Raw genomic sequence first — 18,610 nt, forward strand, 5'->3', positions numbered from 1 at the left:
TGCAACAATACTGTGCAATAATTTGTATATAACACTTACTGTCCATATATACAGTACATAGCGCTGCAGAACTGTACCCCCCCCCCCCCGTATGTTTGTTTTACACTGATTAGGAGATGCTCTTTATCTCACTTTACACCTGTATAGTGACAATAAAGGCATTCTATTCTAATCTATTTATGTGTGGGACAATTTTTACATTACACGCCTGGCCTGAATCCCAGTTGTATCTGTATAGGGCTGCGTTTACTGGCGCCAACGTAGTGGATCAAGTGGTCCATGGTGATGGTGGGGTTTCAGGATGGACAGGCGTATCTTTTGGACAACAATTGTTTTATTGATGGCACTGTAAATGGACAAAGATTCTGTAGTAAACCCCTGAGGCCCATTGTTATGCCATTCATCCACAACCATCAGCATGATAATGCACACCCGTGTTCAAATAAACTGTTTACAATAGCTGGAAACTGAGAACATTCCATCCCGGATATACTCGGTTGAAATCTCATCCATGAAGATGTTTGGAGATGTTCTGGATCGGCGTATAGGGGTCCTGACGTCCAGCAGCTTCACACAGCGTTTGGACAGGTTTTGACCAACAACCCACAGGCTGCATTTTCTTGGCAAGGGATAAGTGCACATTAATCACCAAGATTCAGACAGACTCGTGTTCAATGTGAGAGAAGGAGGGTAAGTTTTAGATCAGGGGTATGTAAACTTCGCTAGATGATGGCCAAATTTGTCAAAATATCTTAGGTCATGTTGGGTGAGAGTTTCCTGACCCACGACATGCAGAATCACAAGAACCGGCAAGTAAGTAAACGGTTCTTTATTATTTAATGAGAGGAACGTGAACAGACGACGTGCAGGCTGGCAGCAACACTCCAGGAGAGGATTCTGAGGAGGGAGACAGAGTGAGTATATGGAGGGAAGGACGGATGATCATCTTAGGAGTGGAGCTTACTGATAGCAGATAGTGGTGAGGGCCTCAGGAAGGGCTAGGTCAGGTCCAGGTGAGCAGGAAGGCTCCAGGAGGAGAAGGTACTGTTGAACCAGAGAGGAGGTAGGAGCGGAGGCTTGGCGAGGGCAGGTGAGCGGCTGAGAGCGGGCGGGCGGCCGGGGGGGGGGGGGGGGGGGGGGGGGTGATATGAAGTGCAGGTATGGAGATGGTGAAGTGTGGAGTGAAACCTGGAGTAGAGCAGGGAAGAGTAGTCAGGGTCTTTTCTAGTCGACAGGAAATCCAGTAATTAATATACAAGATCTGGTACACAGACTGGAACTAGAGAAACACAAGATCAAAACCGGGTCAGAGGCTAGCGCTACCCAAAACTGAGCAATCATCCGGCGTGGTAAAGTGTCACACTGCTCCTTAAATCCCCTGGGCCTTGATGATGAGATCAGCTGCAGCTGGTGGCTCTCAGACACGCCCACCTGAAACAATACTCAGAGAAAACAGGTTACATGCAACAGGTCACTAAATTTTACCTTTTTTAACAACAAGCCAAAATAATTTTGTGAATTTACATTTGTATTGCCACCGCTCAACAATAGGCCTAGAAAAGACCAAGCTGATCATAAAAATTGTCCATTTAAATCAACTGCCAACATTTTGAGTAAGGAAATTTTTCATTATTTTACACAAACTCTAAAAAATCACTCTGCCATTGTAGTGCGCTTATAATTGTGTGTTTTTGCTTTGGGTGTCCAAAGGGGAAAATATCAAGTATGTCTATTTATGATTTACAGTAATTTAGGGTAGATTTGACATATACTTTAGTATTCTAACCTCTCTCTCTCTCTCTCACACACACACACACACACACACACACACACACACACACACACACACACACGCACGCACGCACGCACGCACGCACCTCACCTCTCCCTCCCTTCCTCTCTTCCCACCGCAGCAGGGTGATCTGCGTGTTTTCCGAGGTGTCCCTGAAGGCAGCATTGTAAGCTGAGCGGACGCAGCGTTTCCGTTGGATCCGGGGGGACTGCTACCATCGCTAAATCTTTCAGAAACTTTTCGACAAGTTTTCACTTTTCTCCTCTCCAGGTTTTGAAATTCATTTACTCACAGGTAAGACAAAAAAGACGAAATTAATCCGCGAACCCAACTCCTCTTTGTCGTTTAACGTCTAAATTTGTTTTTAGCAAGTAACGGTTTGAGAAAGTAAAGGAAAATGTTAAAGACAGCTTTTGTTGGTGGTGGTTGTGAAACGCAAATTATTTAGTTTGTGTTTTTGTTCGCTTAACCTTTTTTCCTGATATAAAGTGCTTTTAAACCCCCCGTGACCCTGGTGTTGTTGTTGCGGGCTTCGCGGCCTATTTGTTTATTTTGTTTAGTCGGTTGTTTTTGATTGTCGGTTGTTTTAACTCACACTCAGACTCTTTTAGGGAGTTTATTTTAATGTTTAGCCCTGATAAACTTCTACGTGAATGATAAACTTGCTGATTTGTATTCAAACTACATTTTAGAAGTTGTCCAAAAGCCTGTGTTGAGTCAGAGCTGCCACTGCTCTCGTATTACAGCTGATGTCATGTCTGCTATTCAGACATAGTTTAATATTTATTTTAACTCTAGGATCGTGATCTTCACCAACCATGGGTGTCGAAGGTGGAATGAAGTGTGTCAAGTACCTACTTTTCTTTTTCAACTTTATTTTCTGGGTAAGTAGGAGCCAGCTCCTCGTGTGTGTGTGTGTGTGTGTGTGTGTGTGTGTGTGTGTGTGTGTGTGTGTGTGTGTGTGTGTGTGTGTGTGTGTGTGTGTGTGTGTGTGTGTGTGTGTGTGTGTGTGTGTGTGTGTGTGTGTGTGTGTTAAAGTCAGCAGCATGGATGTGGAAACCACCTAAAACAGTCACGGAGTGACGGAGCATGTTGGTCAGAAAGAAAAACTCCTTTCTTTGTGTGGTGTCCGGTGTGAGTTTATTTTCTAGCGCTAACCGAGGCTGGACTTGATTTGGATGTTTTTTCCTGTGACATGGAGCATGAAATACATCTTTGTTCTAGCACCTTTAGGTTGTATGATTGCAATAAGTAATCATCTGTAGAATCAGCTGATGATGACCAACACACACACCCACACACCACACACACACCCACTCACTTCCTTAGACTGGACTTCCTGAATCCTTCTAGAGTGTTTGTTCATCATCATTAACAGAGAAAAGGAAACATTTCCTGCACATCGTCTGTTCTCTGTTTTGCAATTTTAAACATTTTAGAGGTTGGGATGGATTTTAAATCCTTTTTTTTTAAAGTGTAGCAAAAGAAACGTGACTTTTCCCAACAAATTATTTTTCCATCTTTAATCAACACTGAACTATTTTAAACAGAGATTTCTGCACCATGTATGATGAGCAACAGTAGATTATTATTTATGATCCGGCGAGAGGGTGAAATGTTCTGTTATTACATGTTAATAGATACAAACACACGCAGCATGCTTATTTGTCATAAATGTAGCCGTAGTCTGGATAAACACTCTGCTTGTGCCCGATTAATTAATGTTAGTGACACAATAACTAATAAATAAAAGATTGTTTACTGAATAGCTCTCTTAGCAGTAACATTAGCTGTGATGGAAGCCTGTTGATTGGAAATCGTTTGGCCAGAGATCATCAACAGAACTGCGATCTGATCCGTTTGTCGCTGTGTGCTATTTTCATTACACTTTACACCATTTTCAGTTTGTCTACACTCAAAAACCAAGGCTCAGATCAAGTAGAGAACACTGGCACATTTAAACTTTTGAAAACAATTTTTTCATTTGTTTTGTCATCTTTCCCAGGATTCACGTTACCCTCTTGACTCGGTTTTCCTGCTATAGCTCCACTCCTTGTTTTCCGTCTCGGCCATTAGCCACTCATTTGACTCTGGATCAAATATTGACATTGGTGTTGCCAGCAAGGAGAGGTTATCCGCATCGGCCGTGTGTTACCATGGTTAACACAAAAGCAGGTCTGATAATGGGTAGTTGAACATTGAGCCTGGCTGCACAGAAGAATATTATAACTATGAGAACAGCAGCTTGAGCTGGAGCTTCTGTTTTATTTGCTATGTCATTACAGTGATGCATTATGAAATCTGAGTTTGAACAAACTGCAAAAACAGAATTTAGTGGGAACACAAATGAGGAAGGGTGATAAGTGCATCTTCAGTCTGCGCTTCTTTCTGTGGGTTTTTGTTTTTACCACTGTGTGTTTAATCATGTTCTATAACTAACATGTCAGCTTTATTAAGCCATACCAAATGTATGTAACTATATATATAAGTGTAATCTATAACCCCAGCCATAATTAATTACTAGAGCTAAAATAATCAATTAAATTATTATCAAAAATGATAAACAGCCTGCACGTATAAAGCACCTTTCTGTGTCAGAGGACTCCAAAGAGCTTTACACTCACCCGTTCATGCACACATTCACACTCTGATGGTGACGAGCTGCATTGTAGCCACAGCTGCCCCCGAGGACGTTGACAGAGACTAAAATCCTTCACATCGGATTTCTAGTTATATTATTAAAAGGATATTTCGGGTTTTTCTAAAATAAATTTAAAATGTAATTGAACAACCTCAGTTTGAGGAAACAGTGATTAGGTAAAACGGGATTAGCAAGCTAACAGCTAGTTACGGTGGAGACCAGACTACGGTGGGTTTCTGTCATAAATCAGCTAATCTTAAAGATGAACACGGGTTTGTACACTGCTGTTCCTTTTGCATCACAGAAACCTGCGGTTATTTCCAGCTGGAATTGGCAGCGGAGCTAGCTGCAGCACCTTCAGGCAGAATTTTATATTTCTGTCAAAATTAGTGTCATGTAAATTTGACTGCTGTATGAAACTTTATAAAATAACATTCACTATTTTGACTTTGGACAAGTTTAAAAATGGCAGAAATGCAGTTTGATATTGGTCCCATTTTAACTAGCTGTTAGCTTTTCTAATCTCTATTTCTCTAACCTGAGGACATTCAAAAAGCAATCAACAACTAAAGTATTAGTTTTATATAAAATATTATCTAAGTCCACATGAAAAGATGAGAACTATTACTTAAAGGCCAAGGTCACTGAGAAATTCTTTTTTTTACTCATTATTTGTAAAATATGATCATCACTCTGAGTTTAACATGCAGGTTAAATGTGAAAATAGTCTCCTACCTCTATTTCTTGCATTATCCGCTGATAGAAAATAGATGAGGAAATACTCAGATTAGATCAACATTGACACGTCATAATGTCAAGTTAGAAGAAGGCTGTTGTTGGTTTAGTGTACAGGGAATGGCAGAGCATGTCTCGGCTAGCATAAGCTAACCGTTAGCATTAGCTACTCCACCACACGGCAGAATTCCTCCAGGCTTGTGTTACTTGTGGAGATAAAACATCAATGTTGCAAAGCAAACTGAGTCATTGGTAGAGTAGTGTTGCTGTTAGCCAATCAGGGGCGAGATGTCCGAATGCCGTCTTCAGCTCCCCTCAACTGTGGCTCACTTCTAGCTCCTGAAACTGGAGCACCTGAGCTTTTTTTCCACACACAGATTGACTCACAAGACATTCATTTATACTGGAGACCACTGGAAATTTATTAAATAGATGTGTGATCTCTATTTTATTAGGGTCAGTTTAGTTTTTATCAGTTCAAATCTGTTCTTCAAAGTCCAGAATCTGTGGACTGAAAAACAAAATACACACAACTTCTTACAAAACGATGAAAAAAATGTGTATTTGCGAACTTTGTGTAGAGCGTGTAATACTGTTTATTTGTCTGTAACATGCAAACTGGCTAAAACCTGTCATGTCACATTCAGGCTCCCTGGTAAAATACAGCGTCAGAAACAATAAATACCATCTTTTACTGTTTACTCTAGACTTTGTTTGTTTTGGCTCAGATCAAACAGTTCACCTGTGTTGTGTTTACATAAGTACATCTGAACTGCTGTCACCACCCCACCCTGACCGGGTATCAGCTGATCACTTTATTGATACAGCCGCTGAAGATGTTGAAGCCTAACTAATGTCAAGTAAAAGCACATACTGCAATTAGTGTTTTATCTGTAATGAAATAGTAATTATCATATTTATGTAGCATTATTCTAACATCTCGTTCCTGCAGTTATGTGGCCTGGCACTGATTGTCGTGGGAGTCATGGTGCAGGTGTCTCTGCACAAAACCTTCATGATTCGAGACGCGTCAGCCTCAGGAGCTCCCATTTTCATCATCGCAGTTGGCGTCTTGATTTTCTTCATTGCCTTCTTTGGATGCTGTGGAGCCTGGAAAGAAAACTACTGCATGGTCACCACGGTAACCTACACATGGTCCTCATTAAAGCACAAAACTATTAGGATGGAACCTGTGGCCGTTCAAAGGTAGGTCATATAAATCATCTTTATTCTTCCTTCTCCCAGTTTGCCATTCTCCTCACTATAATCATCATTGCTGAGGTTGCAGCAGCAATCGCTGGATATGTCTACAGAAACAAGGTATGATTTCAGTTTCTGTTTCATTAGATCCCCTACAGAAGGTGTGAGTGGTGTTTCATCTTGGCCTCTGTTGCGTCTCCCACACAGCTCTCACAAGTCGTCAACGATAGCCTCACTGACATGATAGGCCAGTACAAGAACAGCTCCAAGGACTTCCAGAGCAGCGTGGACAAACTGCAGGAGGACGTACGTTTGTGTAATCTCTTACTGTTTACATAGGTAGACAACACCTTTTCATAACAGTGCTGCATCCTGCTAGTCGCGCCATGACATGATCCTTTGTTTACTGAAGGCATAATCTTTACTGTGCATGCCAAACATCATAGCTTACACTTGAATAAGCAGTGTTGCACTGACTGGTTTACAGTGGAAGTGCTGTGGTGTGAACGGCTCAGCTGACTGGAGAAACTTCGACTCTAGTGGGAAGTCAGTGCCGGATTCATGCTGCCTCAACGTCACTAAAGGCTGTGGAAAAGACGCCATTTCAGACCCCAGCAAAGTGTATCAGAAGGTAAACGCATAGTTTCATTATTTTATTATAAATTAAGAATGAGTCATCAGCTTGGATCCATTTAAATGCAATGTGAAGATTAGAAACACGACCCTAGGAACATATCCACTCGTGCTCCAGGTGAGGTCTTTGAGATGGGGGAGGGTTTTGTGTATCTGGCAGAGGGGATGACCTCACTTGAGCCCTTTTCAGATTGACATTCCGGAATATGTGTGGACAATTCAGTCCGGTTTTTAACCAGAACTGTGTTTTCAGACACACCACTTTTGTACCGGAACTTGTCCTTTCGGTTGCCTTCACACAGCAGGGAAGAGTTCCAGATGTCTTGGGGGGGGGGGGGATCGGACTTATGCTAAGCATAATTCTGCGCACACGAAGACGCATAAGACCTGGATGATGGCGCTCAATGGTTAAAGGAATCACGGAAGCGGTGTGAAGCGCTCCGTCGCGCGTCTAGACAGTACCGTAGGAGGCGAGCTGCCGTGGTTTGCCGCATGCTACAGGAGCGAGCTATCTAGGAGCGCACAGCGTCCCCCGGTCCCCTCCTCCTCCCCCTCCTCCCTGTCCGGAACTCGACCTCACCAGTCTGAAGCAGCCACCTTGTCCGTAACAAGTCCAGACCTGTTACTAGGGGCATCGTCCGGTTTAATTATGGAAAACGTTTTCCGGATGTTTGTATTCAGACACAAAGGTCTTACGGACAGAGTCCGGAACATTTCTGTTTTTCATGGCCTGTCTGAAGGGGGCTTTTGTGTGTTTCTCTTTTACAGCACTAGTCTGAGTAGATTCCCCCCCAAACTCACCTTGTTTTTCAGTACACCACGTGCGTTTGCACCTGTTTGAAAACTTTCTGTAAGCGAAGTTGAAACTATTACAGGAGCGTTTTGAGTCTGGTGAAGGACACCAGGTAGCTTTGTAGTTTGATGTTTTTCTTTCTTTTTTTTTTAGGGCTGTCATGATGTTTTGGTGGATGCGGTGAAGAGCAACATCCAGTGGGTGATAGTTGCAGCGCTTGTTATTGCGTTCCTGCAGGTATGCTACAAAAGCACGTCCCATTTTAGCTAATACATTGTTGTTTGTAATCAACACGAAATCTTAGCTGTTTCCTGTTTGCGTTTCTTACTCACCTCTCACTGGGGTCTAGTTTAAAGGGACTATAAGGAAGTTTGACAGCCAAAACATGTATAGAAATAATAAATTTCTTCTTCATACATTCTCCTGCAATGCCCTGGTCCTGTAGAATGAGCCCTGGTATTTTTACTGTGATTTCCTGTTTTTCTGTAAAATCACAGAAAAAGAGAGATGCTCGGGTCGAGCAGGCTGCTTCATGCGCGTTCACGCTCAGGCATCGCCCGTAGCATTTGCTATCCGTAGCTTTAGCAGCAGAGAGAGAGGTAGAGCCAACTCAGCGACTTTGTCGCTGTTCCTAACGCCTAGTGATGAACCTAGCTACATTTCTTAGGACGCTTGGCTACTTTCTGTAGAACTTTCTTCTAGATATTTCCTGCAAATTAGCAACAAAATAGCCATTTTCGCTCCGAACCGTTCTTTGGTTTGACGTTTCAGCTGTCATCAAGGATATAAAAGTTACAATAAATGTTAGATAGATTGAACATTATTGGCGCTTTAGCTCACCTAGTAAGGTGTCTGACTTTCATCCAGAAAACCTGGGTTTGACTCCAGTTGTGAACATAATTTATCATTTTGAGTTTCTTTTTTACATTAATTGTATATTTTTACAGTAAGGTGCCCAAATTTTTATTTGAGACTCGCTGAAAGGCATTGAATTCACGGATAAAAAAAGATGTGGGTTCAACTTTCATTTTGGAACAATTTTTCAAGCAAGGGAAGGGAATGATCTGAGCATGCAGGAGGACTGACCCATCATAAACCTTTGTCGGCTGTGCTGAAGAGAAAGGTACAGAACCAAATTATTTAATTAGCTGCGTGTTCTTCTGTCTTCCGGGCCACACACACACACACACACACACGTTCGGCCAGCCGACGAGAAAGTGCAGCTGCAGAGACAGAGGCACATTTTTTTAATTTATTTGCTGAGCTCTTCTGTCCTCCGGGCCCCACACACACACACACACACACACACACACACACGGGACTGTCTCAGCTGTTATTTTTGTTAAGGAGTGTGCACGTACAGCGTGCATGCACGAGCCTACTTTTGAAGCTGCAGTTACGCGTTAGGCCTGAGTGGCGATGGCGAGCATAAAAACTTCAAACTTCCTTGCAGTCCCTTTAATGATTCATTTATTAAATCAATATATCTGGTTATCTAATTTTATTATAAGGCTTTACAAAAATCAGTCATCCTCGTCCTGTCTCTTCCAGATTGTGGGGATTGTGTTCGCCTGCTTGTTGATGAGAAGCATTCGCAGCGGCTATGAAGTCATGTGACACAACCACGTAGCTGTTGGCCGGTCAGCTCACGCTTAGGAGCTTCATTTCAAGTTTTAAGTAAACTAACCTTATACTCAGAACAATGTTTCCCTCTCAGTTCAACTGTGGGTTATATTCTTATAGAGGAGCAATCTTCCTGCTTTTTCTCATGCATTGTAAAAGTTAATGTTCATGAATGTTCTGTGTTAAGACGAGTCGATGCGCTGCTTGTACTGAATCCATTTCAGGTCTGTTGGTGTCTTACTGGTTTCCTGGTACCATTTTTAATAAAGAAATTTAAAGTTACTCTGGTTTTCTTTAAAGACTCATCTGAACCCCTTTTCCACAGTAGGGTAACAGGGAGCTGCTGCCCAACTCCAGCATGCAGGACATGTCTCCAGCCCAACCAGGGGCAGTTTTGTCTCCTGTGGGAGGAAGCCGGGACACCCGGAGACGGCCCTCACGTGCACGGGAAGAACCACGCAGCCCGCTTTAAAAACAGACAATATAGAAGCAGTATGAAGACATTTATTGCAGATATAATTCTGTAACATTTTCTAATTGGCACAAGAACGCAACATTCAAGTTCTTAGTCAGAAAATATTCAAACAGAACATCACCTCAGCAACTAATATCTTCAGCAGAACCAAAACTAGCAAATGGCACAGGAAGAGAATGAGTACACAGCAAAAGGTGCGACAGGACAGGGCTTGTGTGGCTTCGTTTGTGTAGACGAGGCTGGAAGTTTAAAATAAAATCATTCTACGCTTGTAAAGCAAGGAAGTGCCCTCACTGCTGCTGCCAGACACTTCTGGTGCTGTGGCCCAAATCAGATCATTTCTAAATGTTAAATAAGACGAGTTTCTCACCATGCTAACCTAATTAAACGTCTCTGCAGCATTGCCTTTTCCCCAATATTAATTTCTATAATTTACAAATAAAAGTGCTTATTAATGTACTGTTTTCTGGTGTAGAGCATTTGTTCCTTTTTTATTTACAAAAACATTTCCTCTTTTATTGTGTTTAGAACCATATTGTTGTGACCAACAGTTTACAAAAAATAAAAATTAAAACAACGTCAGAAGTGAGGCTGAAGAAACTGCTTCACATCTTAAGACGAGAAGCTTTGAACGCTGAACGACTCATACGGATTCAACTCTGAGCATTCCCCTCCGGCATCACGTTCATTTATCTCAACCAGAATCATCGGTTTTCTACTTTGTAATAACAGGCTAAAATGTTTTTAACAAAACCCGTTAACTTCTCGTTTTACTCCCAACATGGTCACACGCATCATTTAAAGAGCAAGTCACCCCCAAATAAACTTATTTTTGCTGATAAACTAAATAAACGAGTATCTAATCGTGCTGCAGACACGTGTCGTCAATAATTTGGCACTTCAGTGCATCTTAGTTAAAATTTAAATATTCTGCCTAAAACTGGCAGTGTTGTGCCGTTGTCAGGTAAAAACTCTGCACTGTATTTTAATTTAAATCTGCCACCGCTATTGGCTAAGAAGTATGCTATGATGTAAACTGGTACATTATGATGTCACAATGCTGTCGTGTGTGTATTTGTTAGCGGCTCCGCCCTCTCGGTCTGCCAGGCAACAGATTTTGTTGCATTTTTCAAACATGAAGTGGGAGTGGAGTTAGACTCTGGTAGGGGTTGACTTGCTCTTTAAGTAAGCTTCCTCCTCAGAGATCAAAATCCGAAACTACTCATCTCTCCGATGAAGACGTTCGGAAGTCATCGTCCAAGTTAAATCACCACAACTCTTAATGGATTTTTGTGATATTTATTTCCGATACGCATCGGCATCCACTGGTTTTTCTCTTTAATCTTATCTTGACATGAATTTGTTTCTCGCTTCAACAAGATGATGATGACAAGCATGAGGCAGTTCTCAGCGGTGACCATAATCACAAGAGCGGTTTGCACCAGGCTTCCTGTCAGTGATGACTCGGAACATGCGGGTAGTTTGCGGAGAGAAACACGACGGTGTGTAGAAGAAGTGACACTTCTGACTCTGTAAAGAACACACGAGAGATGGTTAACGGTGAGGGGACAGTTCTCATGGTGGCAGAATAAAACTTACAGGACTTCATCCAAACTGTTGCAGGAACCTTCCTTGGCCTAGACCCAAGCTCTAACGCTACAGTTAGCTGCTGCTGACATTTGTGCTAATGCAAAACTGACATTGTCTTGAATGAAACGGCATCGAGTCTAAAATAAAATTCACAAAACCTTGAACACGATTTCATTTACATGACAGAAAACATTCACACACGCTGCAAAGAAGGGTTTGTTATGAACTTCAGTCAACACATCACACTCTCGACATGTGTGTCCTGCTGCAGCTGCAGCAGGGACAACGTCCTCAGAGTCTAAACAGGCAGTGCTTGTGTAGCTGGACTGCTACGAAGATATCCTGCTGTCAGAACAGCGTGTAAACGCCACTACTCCGCCTCCACTGCTTCTCTGCTTCAGTTAAATGATAAATGACCCGCACTTGTATAGAGCCTGTCAGAGTAAGGACTCCAAAGCGCTTTACACTACAGTGCATCATTCATCCATTCACACACACATTCACACACCGATGGGGATGAGCTACAATGTAGCCACAGCTGCCCTGGGGCGCGCTGACAGAGGCGAGGCTGCTGAGCACTGGCGCCACCGGTCCCTCCGACCACCACCAGCAGGCAAGGGGGGTTAAGTGTCTTGCCCAAGGACACAACAGCAGAATTCTCTGTCCAGAGCCGGGGTCGAACCTGCAACCTTCCGATTACTGGACAACCCGCACCACTGTCAGCACCACCGTCACACGCCCAAACACACAACATGGTGGGAGTTAGAAAGAACAGAAACTGCTAGTCATCATGGGGCCAGTTACAAAACAGAAACCTGCCAGCTATAAACAACTTTTAGTAGTTAGTGCTGACACTATTTTACACTACAGTCACCATTATGAAGCTCTAACGTGTTGAACCCTGAACCACTAGTGCTACTGACAGCTAGCTCCAATGCTAACGTCCTCCTGTAATCAAGTGATGCAAAATGTGGCATAAAGGTTTCTGAAACAGCATTAGCAGGAGTGGCTATGAGATTATAAAGGCGGGCTCATCGCTCTGGTCAGCCTGTGCTATGCTAATTTGCTTGATTGCTCAGTAGGAGACATTTTGAAAAGGCTCGTTAGGCACGTAGCTCCTACAACTAAACACTCACAGGAAATGAAAGGGTGGCTTTTATTCACGCTGGTGTGTTTATAGCGGCAATAGAAACCCACGCGGCAGCATGAAAGGATGAAAAAAGATGCTCCCTTCAGTATATGTGGTGTTAATCATTTTCTTGTCGTTAGCAGGAAACCCTTATTTACACAATGCTTTTCTATTCTAAATGGCCACTAAAAATGTACTTTTATCCATTAGCAAATAGAGCTAAATAAAATAACTTGACTTTATTTAATACACATAAATAAATGTGGACTGGTGACATAAAAACTTTATTTAAATTCAACATGACAGCAAAAAACAAACCAGTCCCTTACATCCCTTATTAAAACTACTATAATGTTGTACTTCACCCCCAAGTGAACACACCTTTCAGCGACGAAGACACCTGAAGCCACTGAGATAGCCACTCACGACACTGATGAACACCAAGACCATCAGAACTGATCCCCCTAAGGTAACATGCCTGGAAGAGGAAAATGTCTTACTTTCCACTCAGAACGAGTCTCAGTTTCAGCCAGTAAAAAAATCAAAGCTCCCACAGACCTGTCTGAGTTCAGAGTCAGTGAGCTGGTGAGGGCCCAGTCTGCTGAGGGCCCGATCCAGCTGGAGCAGCTCCAGGGCATGGCTGTTCAGTCGTCGGCCAATCAGGAAAGCAGGAAGACGAGGTGTCAGAAAGAGCAGGGGACTCGTGCGTCGCTGTTCAGCCACAGAGACAGACAGGATGTTCAGCTGCTTATACCCTGGTAAGGTAAAAACGGTGTCTAACGGGTGGTTTTACTGACCATGTGATCCACGCTCATCATCTTTAAACCCAGAGGAGCTGAAGAAAACAGGTTTTTAACAGCGAGGATTTCTGAAACTTTAGGGTTTGCTCCGCTTTGCACCTGAATGAACACAGTAAACAAAACCAAAGATTCAGCTTGCTGCTTTCGTTCTTTAACCAAGAATTCCCACACTTTCCACTTCCAGAGTTCCCTGGGAGTTAAAGCAGGGCAAATATGAATCACCGAGGCCTCACTCGGTCACCCACAGCGATACCCCGCCCATATTTGGGTGCCAGAACTCACAGATACCCCCGCACCTAAAACATAAACAATTCAAGGAGCCGAACATTGTGTCGTGTGGCCTAAAAATCATTTGTGGACCCTGTTTTGAGCATTAATGCGCAACATGAAGATTTCTATTTACATATCACTAATGTTCCTCATGTAGGACTTACTTTAGCACAGAGGTTCGTAAGTTGACCTTTCAGGGGAACATTTTTGAGCTGGTGGCTCATAATCTCGAGTTCTTTGAGCACTGGTCTGTAGTGCTGAACCCTGAAGGAATGATACACTCGCTGAAACTCTGCTTTCTGTTTGGGATTCCAGAAATGAGGAATCAGGAGCTGACGGGGGAAGAAGTACCTGAAAAAGAGAGGCCAGTCACAGAAAAAGTTGAGCCGTGTGGTGAGACGAGTGTTAAAAACAGTGACCAGGCATTAAATAAAAACGGATTCAAAGACAGCTCACAGAGAGAAACTTACATCAAGACGAAGACAAAGTAGTTTGCAAACGGAGGAATAGATATCACCATGAGAGGGATGGCTTTGATCAAGTCTCTGCGAAACTGTAAAACAAGTTAAACAACATCAGTGTACTTTTTCTAATCATAACACAGATTGTTTCCCTCAAACAATCACTAATAATATCATTTACAAAGAAATCTGTATTTATGAAAATTGTTAACAGAGAAAACTAGAGAAGTTCTTCCAATTCTTCCCTTGAGAGTCTCAAACATCCATGTGTACTTGTGTACCACTGCGTACTGGTGTGGCACCACCGTGTACTGGTGTAGTACCACCGCGTACTGGTGTAGTACCACCACGTACTGGTGTAGTACCACCGCGTACTGGTGTAGTACCACCACGTACTGGTGTAGTACCACCGCGTACTGGTGTGGCACCACCGCGTACTGGTGTGGCACCACCGTCTACTGGTGTGGCACCACCGCGTACTGGTGTAGTACCACCACGTACTGGTGTAGTACCACCACGTACTGGTGTAGTACCACCGCGTACTGGTGTAGTACCACCGCGTACTGGTGTAGTACCACCGCGTACTGGTGTAGTACCACAGTGTACTGGTGTAGTACCACAGTGTACTGGTGTAGTACCACAGCATACTGGTGTAGTACCACTGCGTACTGGTGTAGTACCACTGCGTACTGGTGTAGTACCACTGCGTACTGGTGTGGCACCACCGTGTACTGGTGTAGTACCACCGCGTACTGGTGTGGCACCACTGCGTACTGGTGTAGTACCACAGTGTACTGGTGTAGTACCACCGCGTACTGGTGTGGCACCACTGCGTACTGGTGTGGCACCACCGCGTACTGGTGTGGCACCACCGCGTACTGGTGTGGCACCACCGCGTACTCTGGTGTGGCACCACCGCATACTGGTGTAGTATCACCGTGTACTGGTGTGGCACCACCGCATACTCTGGTGTGGCACCACCGCGTACTGGTGTAGTATCACAGTGTACTGGTGTGGCACCACCGCGTACTGGTGTAGCATCAACGTGTACTGGTGTGGCACCACCGCGTACTGGTGTAGCATCACCGTGTACTGGTGTAGTATCACTGTGTACTGGTGTGGCACCACCGCATACTCTGGTGTGGCACCACCGCGTACTGGTGAAGTATCACTGCGTACTGGTGTAGCACCACCGTGTACTGGTGTAGCACCACCGCATACTGGTGTAGCACCACCGTGTACTGGTGTAGTACCACCGTGTACTGGTGTAGTACCACCGTGTACTGGTGTAGTACCACCGCGTACTGGTGCAGTACCACCGCGTACTGGTGTGGCACCACCGCGTACTGGTGTGGCACCACCGTGTACTGGTGTAGTACCACCGTGTACTGGTGTAGTATCACCGTGTACTGGTGTGGCACCACCGCATACTCTGGTGTGGCACCACCGCGTACTGGTGAAGTATCACTGCGTACTGGTGTGGCATCACCGCGTACTGGTGTGGCACCACCGCATACTGGTGTAGCACCACCGCGTACTGGTGTAGTACCACCGTGTACTGGTGTAGTACCACCGTGTACTGGTGTAGTACCACCGCGTACTGGTGCAGTACCACCGCGTACTGGTGCGGCACCACCGCGTACTGGTGCGGCACCACCGCGTACTGGTGTGGCACCAGGGAAGGTATGTAGATCTAAACAAAGGTCCTTAGAGCATTAAGAGGCTAATTTAGGATCAATACAGATTTCTGGTGCTTGTACAGCTCTGGCTTGCACAAATTCATTTACTCTAGCTCTCATTTATTTTAAAGACTAAAATTATTACAATACTTTTAAAATCCAGATCAAATTGTGAATTAGGACACATGTAGGAATGATCTGTTTTTGCTAGTGTGAATATGAATATGTAGCAAGACTAAATAAATTTACCTTTAACTGTACATAAAAAACACATTCTTGAGATTATCCTAAAAAACAACTTGTTTATTAGGCGCTCCTTTAAAATCTGACTCATAGCACAAGACAAGCACTTCTCACTTTGTGTCTGTGTGCATTTGGATCACTCTTACTTGTCTGAGTTTCTCCATCTCCCTGTAGGGCAAATCCTGGAACTTTACCCCCTCGTACACCATTTTTGCTTTAATCCTCCTCACATCTTTGGCATCTTGAAACAGTTGCTTAAATCCTAGAATGAGTTCATGAAACCATCATGAAGGTGGTTAGCTACAGCAATACAGTGAGCCCACTTAAATATTTTGTTTTTATATATTTTTTCATTTCTGACACATTCTTGATTTTGATTTGAATAGAAGTTCATTTCCAGATGTATCTCTGCTTGTTTAGGATTGACGGAGATAGTGGTGCTGCTGAGGTGCACGATGGTACTCAAAGACAACTAGGTTGATCTGATGCTGATAGTGAGGTTCTTTTTAAAATGTTTTTTCTAATTTTTATTCACCCTGTGTCTTATTGATTTTTAGCTGTTATTTTAGGGAATTTTGTTGCATTTCCTTTTTATCTTTTATCTGTGTTCGACATGTTTGTATAACGCCGGTTTAATTAACTAACATTTTTAGTGTACAGCGCCTTGTTTGGTTGTAATGCCTTGTGAATGCACTTTATAAATAAAATTGGATTGGATTGGATAGTGTTAGAATATATTCTGACAGAGTTATTCTGACGTAACATTTGTCTGGCAAACTCATCCTTAAGCAACAGAGAAAATCAACCCACTTTACAGAGTAAACACAAATACTGATGCATTTTCACACAGTTTCTAGTTTTTGCATTCCATGTTTACTGTGTCAATAATCAGTTTTCTTTCATTTGATCTCTAAGGCTTGTTTGCAATGTTTAATATGTTTTAAATTCATAAACACACACACGGATATAAACCTATTTTCATTAGCTATTGGATTTAAGTGTCCATAGATTCCTATATTTCAGAGTACTTAACATGAGGGAATTATGTGCAGATACCTGTAGTCACCTCCAACCATCATCAGTAATATTTCAAACATTTCATTGGTGAATAATGAGCTTACCTTGAGCAAATGTGTGATGAAGCAGATAAAATCGTGGGAATCGCCTCTTTAGGAAACCTTCATATTTAGCATTAACCCACTGGAGCCTGGAGCTGACATGCCGGGCGATGCCTTGTCTAACTTTAGAGGAAGAATAGTTCCTACTCAAGTACAACCTGTCAGGAGAGAAACAACGCGACATGTCATCACTCCGATACTCATCATAACTAATAACACGACTTAATGTTACGCAGAAACTGGACATCAATCATATGTATGCATATATATATATATAGGGGCTAACATCTACAAGTAGCTAGCTAGCTACGTTAGATAATAACTTAATAAATACGTAAAAAACAAGCAGGGAATTGATGCAGGTAAGAGGCTGACGGGTATACCTGGACTGATGAGAGGCGTCTTGAAAATAAACTCCATGTTTGGTCCTGTTAGTGCGGGAACTACAGAGTCGGATTACAGACACCTGATTGAACAGTCTTATACAGGACAGCGCCATGTTAGACTCTTCTTCTTCGTTGTCGTAATCTCCTTCGCGGTTTTGTGGCTGTTGCAAACCACGAATTGGTGCCTTACCGCCACCACCTGGCTTGGAGTATGAACCACAAGGACTCAGACAAACCAAAACTGGACTAGTCTAGCCTGGCAAGCCAGACTAAATAAATGTATTATTTAGTCTGGCAACGCTCCATTGACAGCTCTCGGTTGTGGGGCGGGTTCTACCGTTGTCTTTCAAATGATCTCCGCAAGCTACTGGACAATGAATGTGACAAGTGGCCATGTTCGAGTTGAGCTGCGCGGCGCCTCGCCTGGAAAACGTTGGTTACGTATTGTAACCCCAGATTCTATGAGTCTAGTCGCAGCCCTTAAGCTAGCTGCTATTGGAAGGATGATCTCCGCATCAGCCAATCATGAAGAGCTTAAATGTACGCCCACCAATAGTGGGCCCCCTCGTGGTATATAACCGCAGTGACCCCACTGCTCACCTCCAATGGCTCTTATTCCCATCATAACCAGTGGGGCCAGTGGCTTAAGGGCTGCGACTAGACTCATAGAATCTGGGGTTACAATACGTAACCAACGTTCTATTTCGTCTAGTCTTAGCCCTTAAGCTAGCTGCTATTGGAATAAGGCGCAGCTGGATGGGTTTACGCCCCACTGGTTAACACAACCAATGGACACACCCAATCAAATCTCCTCTAGTGGGGGACGTTCAGCCTCAGACCAGGCCTAAAGAATGAGGCAGGCACGATAAGAGAGGGGCCCCCACTAAAAAACATCATCCACAAGAGGATAAAATCCATCTCAGCAAGGCCAATGAGGTGCCATAAGCATTCATTTAGCCAGCTGGGGTCCAAGCACTGAACGAGTGATGGAACCTGAAGACACATCTCGTAAATAATAACGAGTAAAGGAACAGGGTGAAGC

The 18,610-nt window shown here is 43.4% G+C and overlaps 2 protein-coding genes across 2 annotated transcripts; one reads left to right on the top strand and one right to left on the bottom strand.

Annotated features, from left to right (window-relative positions):
- The first annotated feature begins 1,913 nt into the window (after positions 1-1,913).
- cd63 (CD63 molecule) lies at positions 1,914-9,699 on the top strand. Its single transcript, XM_015967045.3, has 8 exons — positions 1,914-2,086; positions 2,591-2,676; positions 6,121-6,309; positions 6,414-6,488; positions 6,576-6,674; positions 6,856-6,999; positions 7,948-8,031; positions 9,346-9,699. Exons 2-8 carry the CDS (start codon positions 2,611-2,613, stop codon positions 9,409-9,411), a joined length of 723 nt encoding a protein of 240 aa, XP_015822531.3. The 5' UTR covers positions 1,914-2,086; positions 2,591-2,610; the 3' UTR covers positions 9,412-9,699.
- A 1,476-nt stretch (positions 9,700-11,175) lies between these two features.
- letmd1 (LETM1 domain containing 1) lies at positions 11,176-17,713 on the bottom strand. Its single transcript, XM_015967044.3, has 9 exons — positions 17,566-17,713; positions 17,186-17,340; positions 16,211-16,326; positions 14,152-14,234; positions 13,846-14,032; positions 13,409-13,510; positions 13,170-13,322; positions 12,993-13,089; positions 11,176-11,422 (listed from the first exon to the last, which is right to left on the bottom strand). The coding sequence occupies exons 1-9, from the start codon at positions 17,679-17,681 to the stop codon at positions 11,346-11,348; spliced, it is 1,086 nt and encodes a 361-aa protein (XP_015822530.3). The 5' UTR covers positions 17,682-17,713; the 3' UTR covers positions 11,176-11,345.
- Positions 17,714-18,610: the final 897 nt, after the last annotated feature.

The sequence above is a fragment of the Nothobranchius furzeri genome, chromosome 15, assembly GCF_043380555.1.
Source record: "Nothobranchius furzeri strain GRZ-AD chromosome 15, NfurGRZ-RIMD1, whole genome shotgun sequence".
Classification (NCBI taxonomy): Eukaryota; Metazoa; Chordata; class Actinopteri; order Cyprinodontiformes; family Nothobranchiidae; genus Nothobranchius; species Nothobranchius furzeri.

What these genes read in the sequence shown, in the direction of transcription:
- cd63 (XM_015967045.3), top strand. Translation starts at nt 2,611, where the DNA reads ATGGGTGTCGAAGGTGGAATGAAGTGTGTCAAGTACCTACTTTTCTTT. An exon ending in GATATGTCTACAGAAACAAG is followed by an intron (nt 6,489 to 6,575) that starts GTATGATTTCAG and finishes TCTCCCACACAG; the next exon opens with CTCTCACAAGTCGTCAACGA. An exon ending in TGGACAAACTGCAGGAGGAC is followed by an intron (nt 6,675 to 6,855) that starts GTACGTTTGTGT and finishes ACTGGTTTACAG; the next exon opens with TGGAAGTGCTGTGGTGTGAA.
- letmd1 (XM_015967044.3), bottom strand. Translation starts at nt 17,681, where the DNA reads ATGGCGCTGTCCTGTATAAGACTGTTCAATCAGGTGTCTGTAATCCGA. An exon ending in TACTTTGTCTTCGTCTTGAT is followed by an intron (nt 14,033 to 14,151) that starts GTAAGTTTCTCT and finishes TCTCTTTTTCAG; the next exon opens with GTACTTCTTCCCCCGTCAGC. An exon ending in TGATGAGCGTGGATCACATG is followed by an intron (nt 13,323 to 13,408) that starts GTCAGTAAAACC and finishes GTGGCTGAACAG; the next exon opens with CGACGCACGAGTCCCCTGCT.